General features: G+C 36.2%; 4 protein-coding genes across 8 annotated transcripts; 2 read left to right on the forward strand and 2 right to left on the reverse strand.

The window, feature by feature from the left end:
- Positions 1–212: 212 nt before the first annotated feature.
- LOC109167221 (chromatin remodeling protein EBS-like) lies at positions 213–2,640 on the forward strand. The gene is made up of 5 exons (XM_019316197.1): positions 213–383; positions 1,560–1,902; positions 1,990–2,061; positions 2,141–2,264; positions 2,531–2,640. The coding sequence occupies exons 1-5, from the start codon at positions 302–304 to the stop codon at positions 2,558–2,560; spliced, it is 651 nt and encodes a 216-aa protein (XP_019171742.1). The 5' UTR covers positions 213–301; the 3' UTR covers positions 2,561–2,640.
- On the reverse strand, positions 2,612–15,916 carry LOC109167222 (chaperonin-like RBCX protein 1, chloroplastic). 2 transcript variants are annotated; one of them, XM_019316198.1, is made up of 6 exons: positions 15,579–15,916; positions 15,401–15,492; positions 15,126–15,243; positions 15,001–15,017; positions 14,827–14,889; positions 14,523–14,743 (listed from the first exon to the last, which is right to left on the reverse strand). In XM_019316198.1, exons 1-6 carry the CDS (start codon positions 15,712–15,714, stop codon positions 14,669–14,671), a joined length of 501 nt encoding a protein of 166 aa, XP_019171743.1. In that variant the 5' UTR covers positions 15,715–15,916; the 3' UTR covers positions 14,523–14,668. The 2 variants fall into 2 exon arrangements, with proteins under 2 accessions (XP_019171744.1, XP_019171743.1); XM_019316199.1 differs by lacking the exons at positions 14,523–14,743; positions 14,827–14,889; positions 15,001–15,017 and adding an exon at positions 2,612–2,648 and having other exon boundaries at positions 15,083–15,243; positions 15,579–15,915.
- Positions 4,042–8,405, reverse strand: LOC109167219 (uncharacterized protein At1g04910-like). The gene is made up of 10 exons (XM_019316192.1): positions 7,786–8,405; positions 7,044–7,133; positions 6,855–6,954; positions 6,682–6,743; positions 6,447–6,535; positions 6,167–6,287; positions 5,912–6,055; positions 5,473–5,807; positions 5,066–5,306; positions 4,042–4,585 (listed from the first exon to the last, which is right to left on the reverse strand). The coding sequence occupies exons 1-10, from the start codon at positions 8,155–8,157 to the stop codon at positions 4,259–4,261; spliced, it is 1,881 nt and encodes a 626-aa protein (XP_019171737.1). The 5' UTR covers positions 8,158–8,405; the 3' UTR covers positions 4,042–4,258.
- On the forward strand, positions 9,336–14,566 carry LOC109167220 (malonyl-CoA decarboxylase, mitochondrial). 4 transcript variants are annotated; one of them, XM_019316193.1, is made up of 16 exons: positions 9,336–9,523; positions 9,670–9,755; positions 9,903–9,993; positions 10,099–10,225; positions 10,316–10,496; positions 10,684–10,828; positions 10,902–10,992; positions 11,152–11,210; positions 11,282–11,359; positions 11,753–11,836; positions 12,051–12,190; positions 12,636–12,764; positions 13,065–13,137; positions 13,310–13,395; positions 14,016–14,100; positions 14,277–14,566. In XM_019316193.1, exons 1-16 carry the CDS (start codon positions 9,458–9,460, stop codon positions 14,307–14,309), a joined length of 1,554 nt encoding a protein of 517 aa, XP_019171738.1. In that variant the 5' UTR covers positions 9,336–9,457; the 3' UTR covers positions 14,310–14,566. The 4 variants fall into 4 exon arrangements, with proteins under 4 accessions (XP_019171738.1, XP_019171741.1, XP_019171739.1 ...); XM_019316194.1 differs by having other exon boundaries at positions 9,373–9,520; positions 14,277–14,434; XM_019316195.1 differs by having other exon boundaries at positions 9,374–9,496; positions 14,277–14,434.
- Positions 15,917–16,106: the final 190 nt, after the last annotated feature.

The following is a 16,106-nucleotide window of genomic DNA, read 5'->3' on the forward strand; positions in this document are numbered from 1 at the left end:
CGAGATCATTTTGATATGATCGCGGATTTAAATTGAATGAGTTTAGCCCAACGAGGTTATCTCAATCCCCTAAATCCAACCCTACCATCTAGGGTTTATGGTACCAACATTGTTTACCATATGCAATGCAATATAAATGCCTAAACACCACCTCTAAAATTCTTCTTGCCTCCGAATAATAATAATAATAATATATATCGGGGAACAACAACAATAATATATATCTGTATTCTCCATTGATCTGACTCCTTTGGAGAGCAACACAAAGCGCTCTCTCGATTTCTTGTCTGATTGATCACCAATGGCCAAGAGCAGGCATGGGAGACGAGAGTTGCATTCTTACACCATTAGAGGCATGTACACAATGAACAGAACTGTCAGAGGTATATATACACATTCTCATTTTTCTGTGCCCATTTAATGGATATGTGCATGCATTTATCATACACCAAATAACTGGGAAATCGAGATGCGTTAGCTGTTGTGGCTTCACTCATGTTTTTGGTGATCGGCTTGTATACGTATCCGGGTTTCTCGATCATCAGTTTCCAGAATTCTGCCTGGATTATTGCCATTTTGGTGTTTAAAAATTTGAACTTTATTGAGCTTTGGAGTGAAAAAGGGAAAAAGATGGTCACTTTCCATTTGATTGTTGCCTTTTTTTATTATATATTCGTGCATATGTGTTTTGCATTAGTCTTTAGCCATTTCTCTTTGTCGTTGGTGTTTTTCTTGAGAACTTTGTGGTCTGCTTAGAAGTTAGAACTATATATACATTCACTCTTGTTGCTGTTGATATATATATAATGCTTATGTATTTGTGGGATTAATTGGTGCTTCTAGACACTTTAAAATGTAATAACCAAAAAACATGCAAAAGGACAACAAAGAAGCAATCAAATCCAAAATTTTTACATAAAAATGTGAAAAGGAACATCATGGGTTTTTTGAGTCAAGTCAAAAGATCTCGACTTTTTTGTTGTTGTATATAAATTAAAGCCTTTTTGAGAGTTGATTTGAGTTTATAATTGTGGATTTGTGGTATTACATGTGAAAACACCAATTTCAAGAATTCTAGTATGTATGTCATTACTTTGTTCGGACTAAATAGTTATTGATAATGTCCTTTTGTGTCCCACTGTACCAACACCCGCCAGGCATTTGTCTATACCATGTTGAATTTGAAAGATCCAAATGTAGAGATGAAGAATCAAGAGATGAGAAAATATATATTTTATGAAAGTGAATAGAAGTATTATATGTCTCTCCCCCTAGAAAAGAGAATATAGAGCCCTATAAATAGGTGTTAGAAGACTACAAATAGGAAACAAGTTTGCATATGCCTAACCTACCTAAATCCCTAAGACTGCCTAATCTATAGAGATTCCAAATATTATATTTATATTCCATAACAGTACTGTCAAACAATTAACCAAACATCTCACATATTTCATTATTTTGTTGTGGGCGTTGAAGTTTTTAATTTGGTTATGAATATCAGAATGAGTAATGAAATGAGTGGTTTTTAATTGAGTTTGTGTTGAATGATATATGTGAAGCTGGGGACGCTGTGTTCATGCGGTCACCGGAGACGGAGAAACACCCTTACGTGGCAATCATCCAGAAGATTGAGGCGGATGACCGCAACAACGTGAACGTTCATGTGAGGTGGTACTACCGGCCGGAGGAGACAAAGAGAGGGCGGCAAAGGTTTCATGGGATCAGAGAGTTAATGATGTCGGACCACTATGATGTTCAAAGTGCTGAGACTATAGAAAGGAAAGTTACTGTCCACACCTTCAAGGACTACACTGAACTTAAATTTATCAGTCCAGCTGATCTCTACTGGCGCTTTCACTATAACGCCAAAACTGGAGCCTGTAAGCCAAACCGTGTTGAAGTGTAAGATTAATCATTCCATTTCTCATCGACTTCTTTACTTTCTGTCATTATTTCGGAGTTTATCTCAACAGGTTTCTGTGGTTGCAGGTTTTGCAAGTGTAAGATGCCATATAATCCAGATGACTGCTTTATGCTACAATGTGACAAATGCAATGAATGGTATGCAAATCTGTCTTAATTTCTTTCTGCATTTTCAATCATTGATTATATATAAAAGGGTTTCTGTTGTGTTTTGCAGGTTTCATCCCAGGTGTTTAGGCATGTCTAATAGTGAGGCGAATAAGCTGGACACTTATGTTTGCGAAAACTGTGAATCCGGTAAACATGTCAGGAAACGTCCGGCTCAGCCTTCTGCTGACCAGGTATCATTACAGTGAGAGAGTTACACTTAATGTAGTTGAACTAGACACTGGTCCTCTCGTTTAATGGGTTGTTGAGTCATGTGATTTACCCCTTATTCATCCTGTCGGACTGGGATGTGGGGCAAGGGAATCTTGTTTTTTTGTGGCGAAGTTTATGATTGTTCTTTGGATTATTAAAGCAGCTTGGCATACATGTGATGTTGTTTCTGCAACTAAAGTGAGTCAGAGGCCTTACTAATGGTGGCTTGCTGTAACACTGGCTGCAGGTTGTGCCAAAACGCCTGAGGATGACTTAGGTTGCAGTTTGAAGAAGATGGAGGAGGGATCAGGGATGGATGGGTTGCTGTGATGTACTAGTTTTGAAGGAATTGAAATGCATGAGAACTTGTTAAGAATTCAGGTTCTGTAATCCGCTGGTTAAGTCTAGCTTTTCTTTTAATTCGCATTTGCGGATAAGACTAATTCAACCGAGTTAGTCTCGGTTGGGCCCCGTTTGGAGACGTTTCTTTAAAGACATCGAGGGAAGATATCACAATAGCTGTAAGTAGTCGGTTTTAGACTGGGTTTAAACTCACTTGATAGTTGATACCCATCTCAATTATTCAAATGACAATTTGACATTTGTTTAGTTTAATACTTAGTATTAGTTTTTTTTTTTTTTCTTTTTCTTTTTTCAAGTATACCTTTTATATATTAGGGAAAGCGGGAAGCCTTGCTTTCATTACCTGAAAGGCGAAAGGCGCTTTCATTACCTGAAAGGCCAGCTGAAAGTACACTTTAGGTGATATTTGTTTTGTAACCATAGCGCAAGAAGATAAACCAGGTGATATTTGTTTTGTAACCATAGCGCAAGAAGATAAACCAGGCCAATAAAAAGCTCTCACGAAGAATCAAATTTAATAGTAATTTTAATCCATCACATTTTACTTTTTTATTTTTTATTTTAGTTCTAAATAGATAATTTTTTTTAATGAACAATTTAGTTATTATATTTGAACATCTTTACTATTTTATTTTTTTTTAAGTGGCTATTTTTATTTTATTATGTGTAAATAATTTAAATATTATTATTTTTGTATTAAATTTTTTAATAAGATTATTAAAAAAAAAAAAAAAAAAAAGGGATAAGTACCTAAACATGAGGGAAAGATGGTAAATTTGAAAAGGCCCACCAAGTGTAAGTCGAATAGTTATGTTGTGGTCGTGGAATCGTGTTCACCATGTGCATGGTGAATACATGACAGATCAATAATTTCTAAGTTGTACATCTATAATTTCTATACTGTAGATTCATAACATTTATAATGTAGATTCATAATTTCTATACCGTATTGTAGATTCATAATTTCTACAACATAGAGATTATGGTGTAGAAATTATGGATCTACAGCATAGAAATTATGAATCTATTCTTGTGTTTACCATGCGCATGGTGAACATGTTTCCACAGCATAATTTGTGGTGTAAGTCGGCAAATTATTCTGTGGACCCGATTCAACTTGCCAAAAATACATAATTTACATACTAAATGTCACAATTTAAATTGTAAATATTTAGTGAGTAAATTATGAACATTCAGTATATAAATGGTGTATTTTGACTTAGACCCACCTTGCAAGATAAACTCGGGTCTATGGCATAACTATTAGTGTAAGTCGAAGGTGAGATGGATAGAGAAAGTATAGTGGTAGTTCGAATAATAGAAGTAGTCACCTTGACCCATTACCATCCTTATACAACACTCTGAGAAGCATTGAAAAGCAAATTTTCAGAGCTATTACCTTCATAAAGAGACCAAAACCTATGACATTCAAAAGTTGTGTTCCAGTGAAAGACAAAGGTCCAAACTGAACTGCCGGATGTACAATTCGAAAAACAGGAAGTGCAAGCACAAGCTTGTACAGCATTCCTGAAAAGAACTAAGCTAAAACAAACTTTTTTATATTGCAATGTACAAAAAGAATCATAACATATATCACTTTGGAACTGTCCATCTAATTAGGAGGAGGTACTTCTGTGTTATTGCACATGCACTCATGACATCTTGGATATCTATACACACTCCTACCAACCGGCCGCGTAAATACACGCTTGTTTTGCCTCACCGCCTTTCTCACTCTCTTCTCGAACACCTTCCATTCAATGGTGTTGTTCTTAAAGAAGATGTCAGCGAGTCTGCGCTTGTTTGGTCGTATGGTGGGCATTTTCCCTCTTCCATAGTATACTCGGTACCCCGATATCAACGACGAGAATTGACTTCCCGAGTCGGTCATAGCAAAAACGTCGGAAGCAGAGCAGACAATGAAGTCCAAGGCTGCTAGCTGCAACAAAACTTCAGCTCATCATCACAATTCACAAAGATAGTGTTATAAGGACATTTGCGTTGAGTGAGAATCTCGTCTATACCTTGTAAGATTTTCCCTAATAATATATATTATATATTAGGGCCTTAATTAAGTAGTGTAAGTGGACTAGGCTTATTAAGTGGTCTGGTTAGACTGAATAACTAGTAGTAGTCAACCAGACTCTGTGCCTAATATAATCCTGGATTGATGGGATAGAGGATGATGGATTAGATAGCACATTCAGTTATGGTACTCAGACTGCTCAGTAGACACCAATACACCATCTAGGGTTCTGAATCTAGTCTGAGGCAAATAATGGCGACCTTTAAGAGGCAACACAACAGGAATATCAACTGTGGCTGGAGATGAACACGGGCTACGCTTCCACTCTTATACGAGGTCAGATCTCTCGTATACTATTGTTCATTATAGTTAGACTATTTAGATCTAACATACCTGGGAAGAGAAATTTGCAAATGGCTCAATTTCAGTTGGGGAAAGTAAGGTTTCTTTTGTCACCAAGTATGGATACAAGGTAGTTAAGGCGGTTAGCCTCGACATCCCTCCATAGATCTGTGCACCAGCCAGGTATATGTGTGTGTGGCGATTGTAACCGAGGGCAGCAAGCATGAGTACTGTTTCTTCGGGCATTAATGGACACAAACCTTCAGACCTAAGAGCTGCCGGAGAAGGGAACCTGCAAAATACGTTCTCTAAAACAATCAAATCGAAACTAGAATATTTCTTTTCACAATAACTATGTTATGAGTGGAATACAAGCAATCAAATACTTCGTCAGAGTCTCACAGAACACGAATTTTTTGTGCAAGTAATATGGGAATAAAGATTATGGTATAACTTACTTCTTCGACTTCTTCTCCTCCACCAATGCAGGGAAATGGATTCGACGATATGCTTCCAATTCGCGTCTTTCTTCTTCACCCCCGCCATATTCACACAAAGAATGGGCCACCATGTCAATTTCAAACCTCAAGTGTAATGCCAAATATTTTGCAGTTTTCGAGGCACGATTCCTTTGACCCCTCGGTGATGATTTCGCATACGGACCAACAAGGTGAGTATCCAACAGCCCCAAGCGCGTTACATTTTGCCGCATCCTTTGAATAAGTAAAGCACCGGTTTCTTGTATTTTGGGAACAAATTTCAACGCGTGAAAATTACATCTGCACCGAAGTCTCTAGATGAAGTTCAAAAATTAGGAAGCAAGGACCAAAGGTAATAATATAATGGAAACGAACCAAAACCAGACTGGCAAAATCCAAACAGAGGCCAAGGATTTACCTGTATCTGAAATGGCAATGGATCAGATGCGAGGCGATTCCCAAATCCAACAAAATGGATAACTCTATTTTGATTTAGGATGGGTCGAATATACTTCAAATAGAAACTTGGCTTGGCCTCTTTTGCAATATCTACATCCGACACCTACGATAATATTTCAGATACAAATAAAGCAACAAGTTTGAATATGCGATCTATAAGTGTATAATCTCTTAAAAAATAACTACTTAACAACAATTTATACGATAACCTCACCAGACTGCCAATTGCCTCCAGATCCAACGATTGTAACTCCTTCGGGAGTTCCTTCACTATTCGAACATCAGGTTTCAAGTAGTTGATAAAGTGCTCCTCCTCATAGATATTGCCAAACTGGCTAAGAAATTATAGAATTTGGCTGTTACTTTTCTGGTTAAAGAATATATGCATCATGCCTCGGAAAAAAGAAACATTCTCAACAGTACAAGAACAATCAAAATCGGAAAATGTATGCGATGCGTGTATACATAATAAGACATAACCGAACATTTTTCACCTGGCATCTCTCCAGACACTACTGTACAAAAATTTGGGAAGAACGAGAGTTGCGTTAAGTAACCTTGCAACAGCTACGGCATTGCAGATCTGTTACACAACAGATAAATACCTTAGTTGCAATAAAATGGACTGTGTAATACTCCGTATTCAATTAACGAAAGAAAATAGATTGCAGATACGATTTGCAAAGATAAAATAATTAAAAACAAAATAGAGCCAGAGACATAACTTACAGCTACTCTCTGCTGGTTTATCCCACCATTAGCAGTAACCATAATGTAGCCAGCATTCCCGTCTGGATTTTGTATTCAGTTTGTTTAAATAAGAAAAACGTTAACTCATCACAATACCAAAACAATATACACACACATAAAGAGCGAGAGACGAGAGTGGGAGGAAGAGAGACCACTAGGTTCCCAGTCACGCTGGTCCGCACAAGGTTTCCATGTCGAAGCAATAGCATAGGGCTCTATCCATAGGTCTTTAAGCTCGGGTTTATTATTTAGCTGCAATGTACAATAATCCAATCGTAAAGCCCCAAAGAACAAAAAACATTACATACACTGCTCTAACTTGTAAAACATGAAGATAGTACCTCAGCTAAAGCATGGGCAGCCTTAGCCAAAAGCCGTGCATAGATTGTTTTCTGCGGCCTTTTTCCTCTACCAAGCTTTATAAGTTCTTCCTACATTTGTTCAAAACAATAACTAAGTGTCAACACAAACAAACTAACATCCAACTCTCTAACTAAATAGATACGCAGAAATTCTTCTCATTGCAGGATTTTCAATCATTTCAAAAAAACGAGTAATATTGAATATAAATCCAATACAAAGTAACCAACTTTTTGCAAATTTAAACGGATATAACCAAGCTGTCATCTCACACAAACTAACATCCAACTCTCTGACTAAATAGATATGCAGCATTCATTGCAGGATCTTCAATCATTTCAGAAAAATGAGTAATATTGAATATGAATCCAATACAAAGTAACCAACTTTTTTTTGCAAATTTAAACCAATATAACCAAGCTGTCAATGCACGGAAACTAATATCCAACTCTCTGGCTAAATAGATATAACATCAATTCTTCTCATTCCAGGATTTTCAATCATATATATATAATTATATATCCAATACAAAGTAATCAACTTTTTGCAGATTTAAACGAATATAACCATTCTGAACACACACCCAACTCTCTGGCTAAAGAGATAATCAGCAATTCTTCTCATTGCAGGATTTTCAATCATTTATGGAAAAACGAGTTATCTTGAATAGAAATCCAATACAAGTTTTTGCAAAATTAAATGAATATGAAAAAAATAGCCTACCCGAATAGAAAAAGTAGATGAATTAGCTTTAAGGAACATGAACTTGATCCCACGGGTCTGGGTGGGCTCCTGGATCCGAGAAAGCATCCACCAATCCACAAGAAGAAACGCCGCAAACAGCAAAACCAACCCCACCGACGCGCTCTGCAGGTAGCATGCCGTCTTTCTCTTCTTCATAATCCTCCTCTGGCCGGGCAAGCCGGTGGGCAGAGAGGAAAACGAGTTGGCTGAGCGTGTACGAGGCAATGACCCGAACGAGCTGCTCGACGATGGAGATCTCAGCTCGCTCAGCAAATCCTGCTCCGGCCGTTCACCGTCGATTGGTGTACCAATGTGGGAAATCTCTGCACCAGCAGAGTTGCTACGGAACATCTTTCTAGTTTTCTTCTTTAACAAAACAAAACAAAAAACAATCAGATTTTTTTTTTTTTTTATAGAAGATTAAGGTTGAAGATGGTGGCGTTGGTGGAAATATGTTAAGGGGTTTCGGACAAGGTGAGAGAAAGATGGCGAGAGGGACGACTCCAATCTAGAGATCACCCGGTAAACTCGATTTCTAGAGGTGCCTTCCATTCGTTGAAACTTGCAGATAAAGTTGGACTCAACTCAAATTTTAGTAAAGGCTATTACATTACGGAATTTTTATTATTATTTTTTTATCCTCCTCAATTTGCATCTTCATTTCTTGAATTCTTGTTTAAAGCCCATGTGTCCGGGGACTTTTTTTAATGTTAATATAATAAAGTCAGACACTACGGACATTTGTTCACTTGGAATTTTGTTAACATGATACGTAATTGGACATATAAATAATTAATATTTACTCTTATTATGTTCGAGTCATTCATAACTTGACTGAGCATTCTTAATAGATTCTTCAATGATTTTTGCAAGTGAATTTTTAACTCCAAAAATTTCTGATAAAATATCTAAAAAAATATATAAATTATAATAACTCAATTATTTATGCGGGCATGAATTTTAATAAATTAGATGTATAAATAATTAATTTAATTCATTACAAATTATGTCATAATGAGTTAATATATATAGTAAAATTCTTATAGTTTAATATATAATGTATTAAAAATAACGAATAAAACATATATAAATAAAAAAATATAACTTTTATTTACACTTATTAGTTTTTATTCAAATGTGTATTATGAAGAGCAAGTTCAAAATTTTGGATTAATCTTTGGTGGAATGCAAATTAATCATTTTATAGGAGAAAAAAAAAAAAGAAAATTCTTTTGATTAATTTTTTTTTTTAAAGCTGCTCACTCTATTATATTATAATATTTGTTCTTCTATATTTTCTTAATTTATTGAAGCATAAAGAGTTAACCCTATCTTCACTTAAACTCAATCTCACGACCTCTCCTATGGAAAAGCCCATGACACTACAATTGGTGCTGGGCCTTTTGATTAAAAATTGTTCATTATGGCTTTCAAACAAAAAAAAAAAAAAAAAAAATTGTCATTTGGATTTTGGAGCACTGGCATTGAAACCACGTCGTTTTACATTTCTCCTATAGAAGTTGCGAGTTGCGAAAGCTAGTAACTGCAGTGAAGGAGATGTATGAACAGACACTACAGAGGCGGCGTAATTCAACAGCTGAAGTTAACATCAGTTTGTTTGGACGGGAGATTCCGTTCCGTGAGCTGAAAGATGAATAAGAAAGGTCTCGCGATTCTCATGCGAACAAAAGTGCGTCCTCTATCACCTGCTCCTCTAGTAAGTCTTACTCTTATACGCCATTCCGCATGTTTGTCTGGTGTATCAGATTTAACTGTGCACTATCTATCATGTATGTATTTTGGAGTCTATCTCTTCATATTTATGGAATTTTGCCTCATTTGTTGTGATTCGATGCTCAACAGAACAAAGTCCACAAAATGCAGCTCTCTCCGCAGGAAGGAAGCAGCAGCCAAAATTCTGCTCCGATTGCGTCCTTTGATTCCGAGAGGTCCCTGTTTGTTGATGCAATTGTATTTGTGTTTTTTAATTTGTGCTATAAATTAGTAAATGAAAGGCAAAATTGAGTTTCCGGGAATCAAAATCAATCACCAGGTTTAAACACTTGCGAAGTTGATGCTAAATTACGTGGTTTCAGGGACTTTGCTCAAGTAAGGGATTCTATGCAGTCTGCAATGTTGATGAGCAAGACAGAAAGTTTAGATGCTGCTTTAGATGATTTTTCTGAGGTGGATTTTTATTGCATCACTAACTTTTTTTTGCTCACTGTAAACTTGTTTGTTTCTGAAATCTGATGAGTATGGAGATATTGAGTGTCATTGTTATTGATGTAGGGTTATGTTTGCCTTTCCCATGTAAACCGTCAGAAATTGCTTCATGCACTAGCACGAGATTATGATCTTAACCGAGCTCAAGTTCGTGAATTGATGAAACAATATCTTGATCTTCAGTTTCCCAGTGGTGAGTTCAGGCGTTCAGTAATTATATAGATGAGAGATTGTTGCTTTGCTTCTTTGGTGGTTTGGGTTTACAACTATGGAGCCTTGGCAGATAAGGCTGAAGATAGTGGGCTCGAAGAGGAAGGGTCACTATCTGCTTTCTACAGAATAGAGCGGAATTTGAGGCATGCTCTCAAGCCAATGTATGAAGTGCTCTTTGAGTGCCTAAATACACATCCTGGGGGATTGAAGTTCCTGTCTGATATGCGTGCTGATATTCTTTTGATTCTCAAGTAAGGTTATGCCACAACTTGAGTTATTCTCATCATTCCTTTATTTGTGCTAAATCATATTTTGATGTTAGCCCCGGTGAAATTCAGGAGAAACATAAAAAAAAAAGGTTTATCTTAGTGAACTGCAATGTACTCACGAAAGTAGAACTCCACAAGGTTTGTGATTACTGAAATTACTAATTTGCAGCAATGAAAATGTTTCATCCTTGAGAGCCCTAGACTCCTACTTGAAAGAGAAACTTGTTACATGGCTCAGCCCCGCAAATCTTGAACTCCATAATATTACATGGGACGATCCTGCTTCTTTGTTGGAGAAGATAGTTGCATATGAGGTAATTTTCTTATCTGAACATTATGAGTATTCCTAGATGCTATATGGAAAATTATGATTTTTCATATCCACAGGCTGTGCATCCTATAAGCAATCTTATAGATCTGAAAAGGAGGCTGGGAGTAGGTCGTCGTTGCTTTGGATATTTTCATCCAGCAATACCTGGTTAGTTATACTTTTCTTAGCAAGCATTAAAATGTTTTGTTGATTTTCTTACCTGGTTAGACTTACTGCTGTAAGTCTAATGATAGACCTTGTGCTGCAGTAAATCTAAGCAGGTCAGAAATGTACACTACAGTAAGTCTAATGATTGAGTTTCTTCAGGCGAACCTCTTATTTTTATTGAAGTTGCACTTCTGAAAGATGTGGCTCAGACAATACAGGTAGAAGTATGCCTTAGATGATTTATTTATTCAGCCCAAATATGCCTTTGATAACCATGTAGGAATTGCAGGAGGTCTTATGGGATGATCCTCCGATACTTGAACGTGATGCCAGCTGTGCACTATTTTACTCTATTTCATCAACTCAGGTAGGCATTAAAATTTTAGCTTCTTTTTTTTTTTTTTTTTTTTTTTTGCAGTTGGAATATCATAACACCATAGTTTCCTCTCTTCAATTCTGGAATGATTTTTCACTTGACAGAGTCAAGTCTTGAATAACTTAACCAATAAACTTCACTTGAGTAACAAATGAAATTGGAGAAATGAAAATAACCTTTTTCATTTATTACACAATATTGTTCCTGACATACATCTCAATTTGAATTCCTCAAAAATGAACATGATCATCCTTATCTTCATATAACTATTAGATAAAGTTATTTTTTACTTTAAATTAGTGTTGATACTTGAATACTTTTTCTCATTATTATCTTGTGTATACCTAATTCATAACATCCATGATCATCATTCTCCATTGTCAGCCTGGTTTATCAGGAATCAACCTTGGGAAGTTTCTAATCAAACGTGTGATTGATGTGGTAAAGAAGGATATGCCAAACATCTCTGTAAGTTCTATTTTCATGGTTATGTCACCTTCTTGAGAACCACACAAGATAGTATTCCTTTGGTGCATGAGAGAAACTAAGGAACAAACTTCTTTTCTGTTGTGCTACTGCCAAAAACTACTGGTGTGTTCTATTGGCCTCCCACGCACATACCAGTTGTCTGAGTCAACAGTTGTGATATTCTTCTGCTGTTGGTTTATGAATTTACTTGCAGACATTTGCAACACTTAGTCCTATCCCTGGTTACATGCAATGGCTTCTGTCTAAGTTGGCTTCTTCCGAGAGATCTGGTTCTGCTTTTAGAGAGAACTTACTTGAGCCAGATGAAGAAACAGCAATTTTAAATGCATCAGGGTAAGTAGTTGTCTATGCAAACTTCTTGCTTGAGAATGTAGAGTATTCATTGTTTTCTTTTAGATATGTCATAAAAAAGTATAGCTTGTGGATCCCTGAGAACATGGCCTGCATTAAAACATGTATGCTGTTGCTTGTATATTAGATACAATGTATGGGGGACTGGATGTTGGTTTATGCAGATTTGTCTTCTTCCTTGGTGATTTTTGTTTAGAAACCCTAAGAGGGCATCTACTATATATCTGCGCTTGTCTTTCTCCTAAAATGATAAACGCATTCAGAACTTAGAGAGGTAGCTTCTGATCAACTGGAAATTCTTTGTTTGAAGTTCTATAAAGAGCTCTAACAATTTTAACAGGAAAAAATGGTTGTAAATTGTAATCAATTGATTCATTGGTTGTTATTACATCTTTAAAATAATCTTGTTATGATTATATTTTCACAGAGAATCCGGTACAGGAAGAAGTGGTATGGAAGTAATGCAGAATCTGTTGGCATCAAAGGACCATGAGTGGACTAATTCAGAGATGTTGGTATCTGTGCTTAGAATCCCTCTAATGCGACTTTGTGCCAGGTACACTTAAGTAGATATGTTTTCTTTAACAGCTTTGTTCAAGTACTTTACTTCATTGACAGTATCTTAAATTTTTGCACTGGGAAGTTTTGACTTCCTAACGATGCACTTCAGCTTTTACACAAATTCGTGTTGAAGCACTCTACCTTCACTGGAATGTAACCTATAGAATTCATTAGTTGTGGTATCCCTGTATTCTTGATTTGATCTGGAAAATGGAGATATTATTATATTTTAACTTCCATAAAATGTAGATATTATTATTTTCTGACTTCCATGTATTTGGTTTTTGGCTTACAGGTACCTTCTAAACGAGAAGAAGAGAGGGAAAGCTCTAGACTCTGTTGCCAATTTCCACTTACAGAATGGCGCAGTATGATAAGTAGATATTAGTTTGTAAATTCATTTCTTTTTATGACAAGTGATCGTGTGACAAGTGATTATTCCCAATGGCATGAAAGATGCAAAATAACACATGTTCTAATCTGTCAACATACAGCACTTCTGCCTGATTTGAAATTTCTGTTAAATAACTCTCCTAACAGATGGTTGGAAGACTGAATTGGATGTCTGACAAATCAGAGAAGGGCCTTCATCAGAGTGGTGGAATAATGGTAAATTACATATACAGGTAAAACTAATATCCCTGTTAATTCTTCTGTAGTTAGAAGTGGAAATACAAGCCAATATTTTTTGGCACCCCCACCTACCCTACTCACATTTTATTAACTAAATTGGACATGGTTAAATTTTTTACTTTTACATGGTGGCATTTCAGTTATTCTTTGAATTTATTGGGCACTCATATATTATAAACATTATTGGGTTATTGGAACCTGGTGGTAGACTGACAGATATCCAGCAGCATGCAGTTTTTCAAGGGTCAGAATGTTTAATGGAGGATGTGGACATTGATAGCCAGATTCTTGTACCAATATTTGTTAGAATTTGACTAAACTAATTTAGTTATATGGTAAAAATGAAATAATAAACTTAATTTTTAGAATACAAGTGGGTGTGCCTACTGTCTACTGATACAAAATTCTAATTCTCATAATTTAGGCACTTAACATCTGGACATGACTTATGCACATTTTAGTTCATAAGATTGCTATTGCTGGATCTGCCTCAGCTACCAATACGAATTTCTACTTCTCTTTTATTGAAGCATTTAACATCCAGATATGTTTTCATACGCTTTTATGTTCATAAAATTGCTGAAATTCACAGAACTTCATTAAACATTTTCAGTCTGGAGAATATTGAAGAAAATGGCCAGTCATATATGAGTGGAGGCCATATCCAAGCATCCTCCGATGTCAAAAACTATGTTGGGGTAAATTGTTGTGTTTATGTGCACTTTAATATTTGATTTTACCAGCTTCAACACCTTTTCTCCCTCTGATGTTTCTCAATCAATCACACACCTCAACCTTACACATGTTGACATGCATTCATCTATATGTAAATCTGTGCAATGACTCAAACGAGAAAACTTTTACCTGCATGCAGGTGCAGTGTGATCATGAAAGAGGAATGGGTTAGAACTATATGGCTATATTAGTAATTTTGTCTGTAAATTTGAAAACTCTTAAAAATTTCTGTCCATTTTCAATCTCTCTTATTTGAGAAAGAGTTGCATTTTCTAACTGCATATATCCTTTTTGGAATTGTATTCCTCTTATTTGTTCTCGTAGTGCCAAATGCAATTACTTTTCCAGTTCACAACTAAAAGAAGTATCAAAGATTCAAAGTCCATAGAACTCAAAAATGAATGTAAGATCCTATGGCCATCTTATTTACAGCAGTGTTGTATTGTTGTAACAGAAAAACCTGTATCTTTCCTTCCTATCAGTAATTATATGACAGTAAAACACAAATACAGAGCCACATAACTTTCTGACTCACTTTCCTTGCTCCAAGCAGCTAGTTTCCAATACGTAGTCCCTCATAAGTCTTGTATTATATTCATTCATCATCTGCTCATCATTCGAAGCTACAGGTAAATGAGAGGAGCAATAACAGACATAGAGAAGAATAAAGGAGTAGGACTATTCATCACCTTAGAGGATAGGCTCTGCAGGTGTTCCCATTCAAAATCATCCTTACAGTATGCTGATCGAACCTTCAACAATGTGCAGATTGATTAGTTCAAAAAATGGTGAAATCCATAATCAAACATTGTGAAAGAGAAAGGGAGATTGGAGAACAGGGTAAAATTACAGAGTGTACTGACCTCCATTATGCGTAAAGCTGCAAATGAAAGCAGGAAGCATTGTGAGTATATGTTCTCAAAAAGTTAGTCTTGTGGATGATGCTAGTTTGAAGTTAGAAGAGCTAGAAATTCAGCAACATATATACCTAATTTTTTGTGTCGTGGTGATTCTCGCATCAGCTTTTCACAGAACTTGTCCCCATCATTCAAAGAGTTTCTCTCCAGGAACTCCATCAGCTCCTGGTATGCCTCACGGTTGTACCTCTGCTCTTACAAAACTGATGTTAGGGATAGTATCCAAATTTTCTCTCCCTCTTCATTTCAGTAAAATTTAAGTGGTCACAGCAACAAATTTTATTATTAATTCAAAGAATTAACACTGCACATTATAGTATATGGTAGAGTGTAGGATAGAAGGAACCTGAAGCTGGGCAACCACGATTTTAACAGCAATGAAATTGAAGAAATCGTGAAGGTGATTTGCTGCTCTCTTTTCAGGCGATACTCCATATCCTGCACGCCAACAAGAATAGAATGCTTCCATCAATATATGCATTTGTGTAAACAAATTGTGATGAGTGTAAGCAGTGATTACCGACCGGGGACATACATCTTGTGACACAGAGATCGTGTGGGCAGTGAACTTCTCTGATTCCATGGCTTAAACGGTTGAGCTTGGGTTGTTGACGTGGAAAAAGATGGCCGGGAAAAGGGGAGGACAGTAGACAAGTCCATCGGAAAATATGTGTTTAACAAAACTGATAGCAGTGAGTAACAGAGATATGGAGTTGGAAGTCACAAATATCTCTAGTCTATTGCACAAATATCTTTGGTTGTTTCAACGTCAAGAAAAGGGGAAAAAGCGCTGGCAAATGTGGATCCCACCGGTTTTTATAAACGTGCAACACCACACATTGTTCTTCTCAAATGTTATCAGTTATGGTACTAACTTATGTTTATTATTATGTTATATTTTGATTTACATGAAAAATTCACACCTACTCGAAGGTGTGTTCTAGGTGAACTTTACCTTATGATTTTAGTAAATAAAGGACAATGGAATAAACCAATTGGAAGGACATTTATCATAGAGTCGAACTTAGAATTTTCTAGTCATTAACTGATCA

Source organism: Ipomoea nil, unplaced genomic scaffold (genome assembly GCF_001879475.1).
Source record: "Ipomoea nil cultivar Tokyo-kokei standard unplaced genomic scaffold, Asagao_1.1 scaffold3147, whole genome shotgun sequence".
NCBI classification, from domain to species: domain Eukaryota; kingdom Viridiplantae; phylum Streptophyta; class Magnoliopsida; order Solanales; family Convolvulaceae; genus Ipomoea; species Ipomoea nil.

Bases quoted from the DNA above. Each gene is read 5' to 3' on its own strand.
- LOC109167222 (XM_019316198.1), bottom strand. From the start codon at position 15,714: ATGGACTTGTCTACTGTCCTCCCCTTTTCCCGGCCATCTTTTTCCACG. The intron at 15,493-15,578 runs GTCGGTAATCAC...GTTGGCGTGCAG, and splicing joins TCACAAGATGTATGTCCCCG to GATATGGAGTATCGCCTGAA. The intron at 15,244-15,400 runs GTTCCTTCTATC...TTGTAAGAGCAG, and splicing joins TCGTGGTTGCCCAGCTTCAG to AGGTACAACCGTGAGGCATA.
- LOC109167219 (XM_019316192.1), bottom strand. From the start codon at position 8,157: ATGTTCCGTAGCAACTCTGCTGGTGCAGAGATTTCCCACATTGGTACA. The intron at 6,288-6,446 runs GTGAAAAATGTT...ATAATTTCTTAG, and splicing joins AGTGTCTGGAGAGATGCCAG to CCAGTTTGGCAATATCTATG. The intron at 5,808-5,911 runs GTAAATCCTTGG...AACTTCATCTAG, and splicing joins CATTGCCATTTCAGATACAG to AGACTTCGGTGCAGATGTAA.
- LOC109167221 (XM_019316197.1), top strand. From the start codon at position 302: ATGGCCAAGAGCAGGCATGGGAGACGAGAGTTGCATTCTTACACCATT. The intron at 1,903-1,989 runs GTAAGATTAATC...CTGTGGTTGCAG, and splicing joins AAGCCAAACCGTGTTGAAGT to GTTTTGCAAGTGTAAGATGC. The intron at 2,062-2,140 runs GTATGCAAATCT...TGTGTTTTGCAG, and splicing joins TGTGACAAATGCAATGAATG to GTTTCATCCCAGGTGTTTAG.
- LOC109167220 (XM_019316193.1), top strand. From the start codon at position 9,458: ATGAATAAGAAAGGTCTCGCGATTCTCATGCGAACAAAAGTGCGTCCT. The intron at 11,211-11,281 runs GTAGAAGTATGC...TAGGAATTGCAG, and splicing joins ATGTGGCTCAGACAATACAG to GAGGTCTTATGGGATGATCC. The intron at 13,396-14,015 runs GTAAAACTAATA...AAACATTTTCAG, and splicing joins ATGGTAAATTACATATACAG to TCTGGAGAATATTGAAGAAA.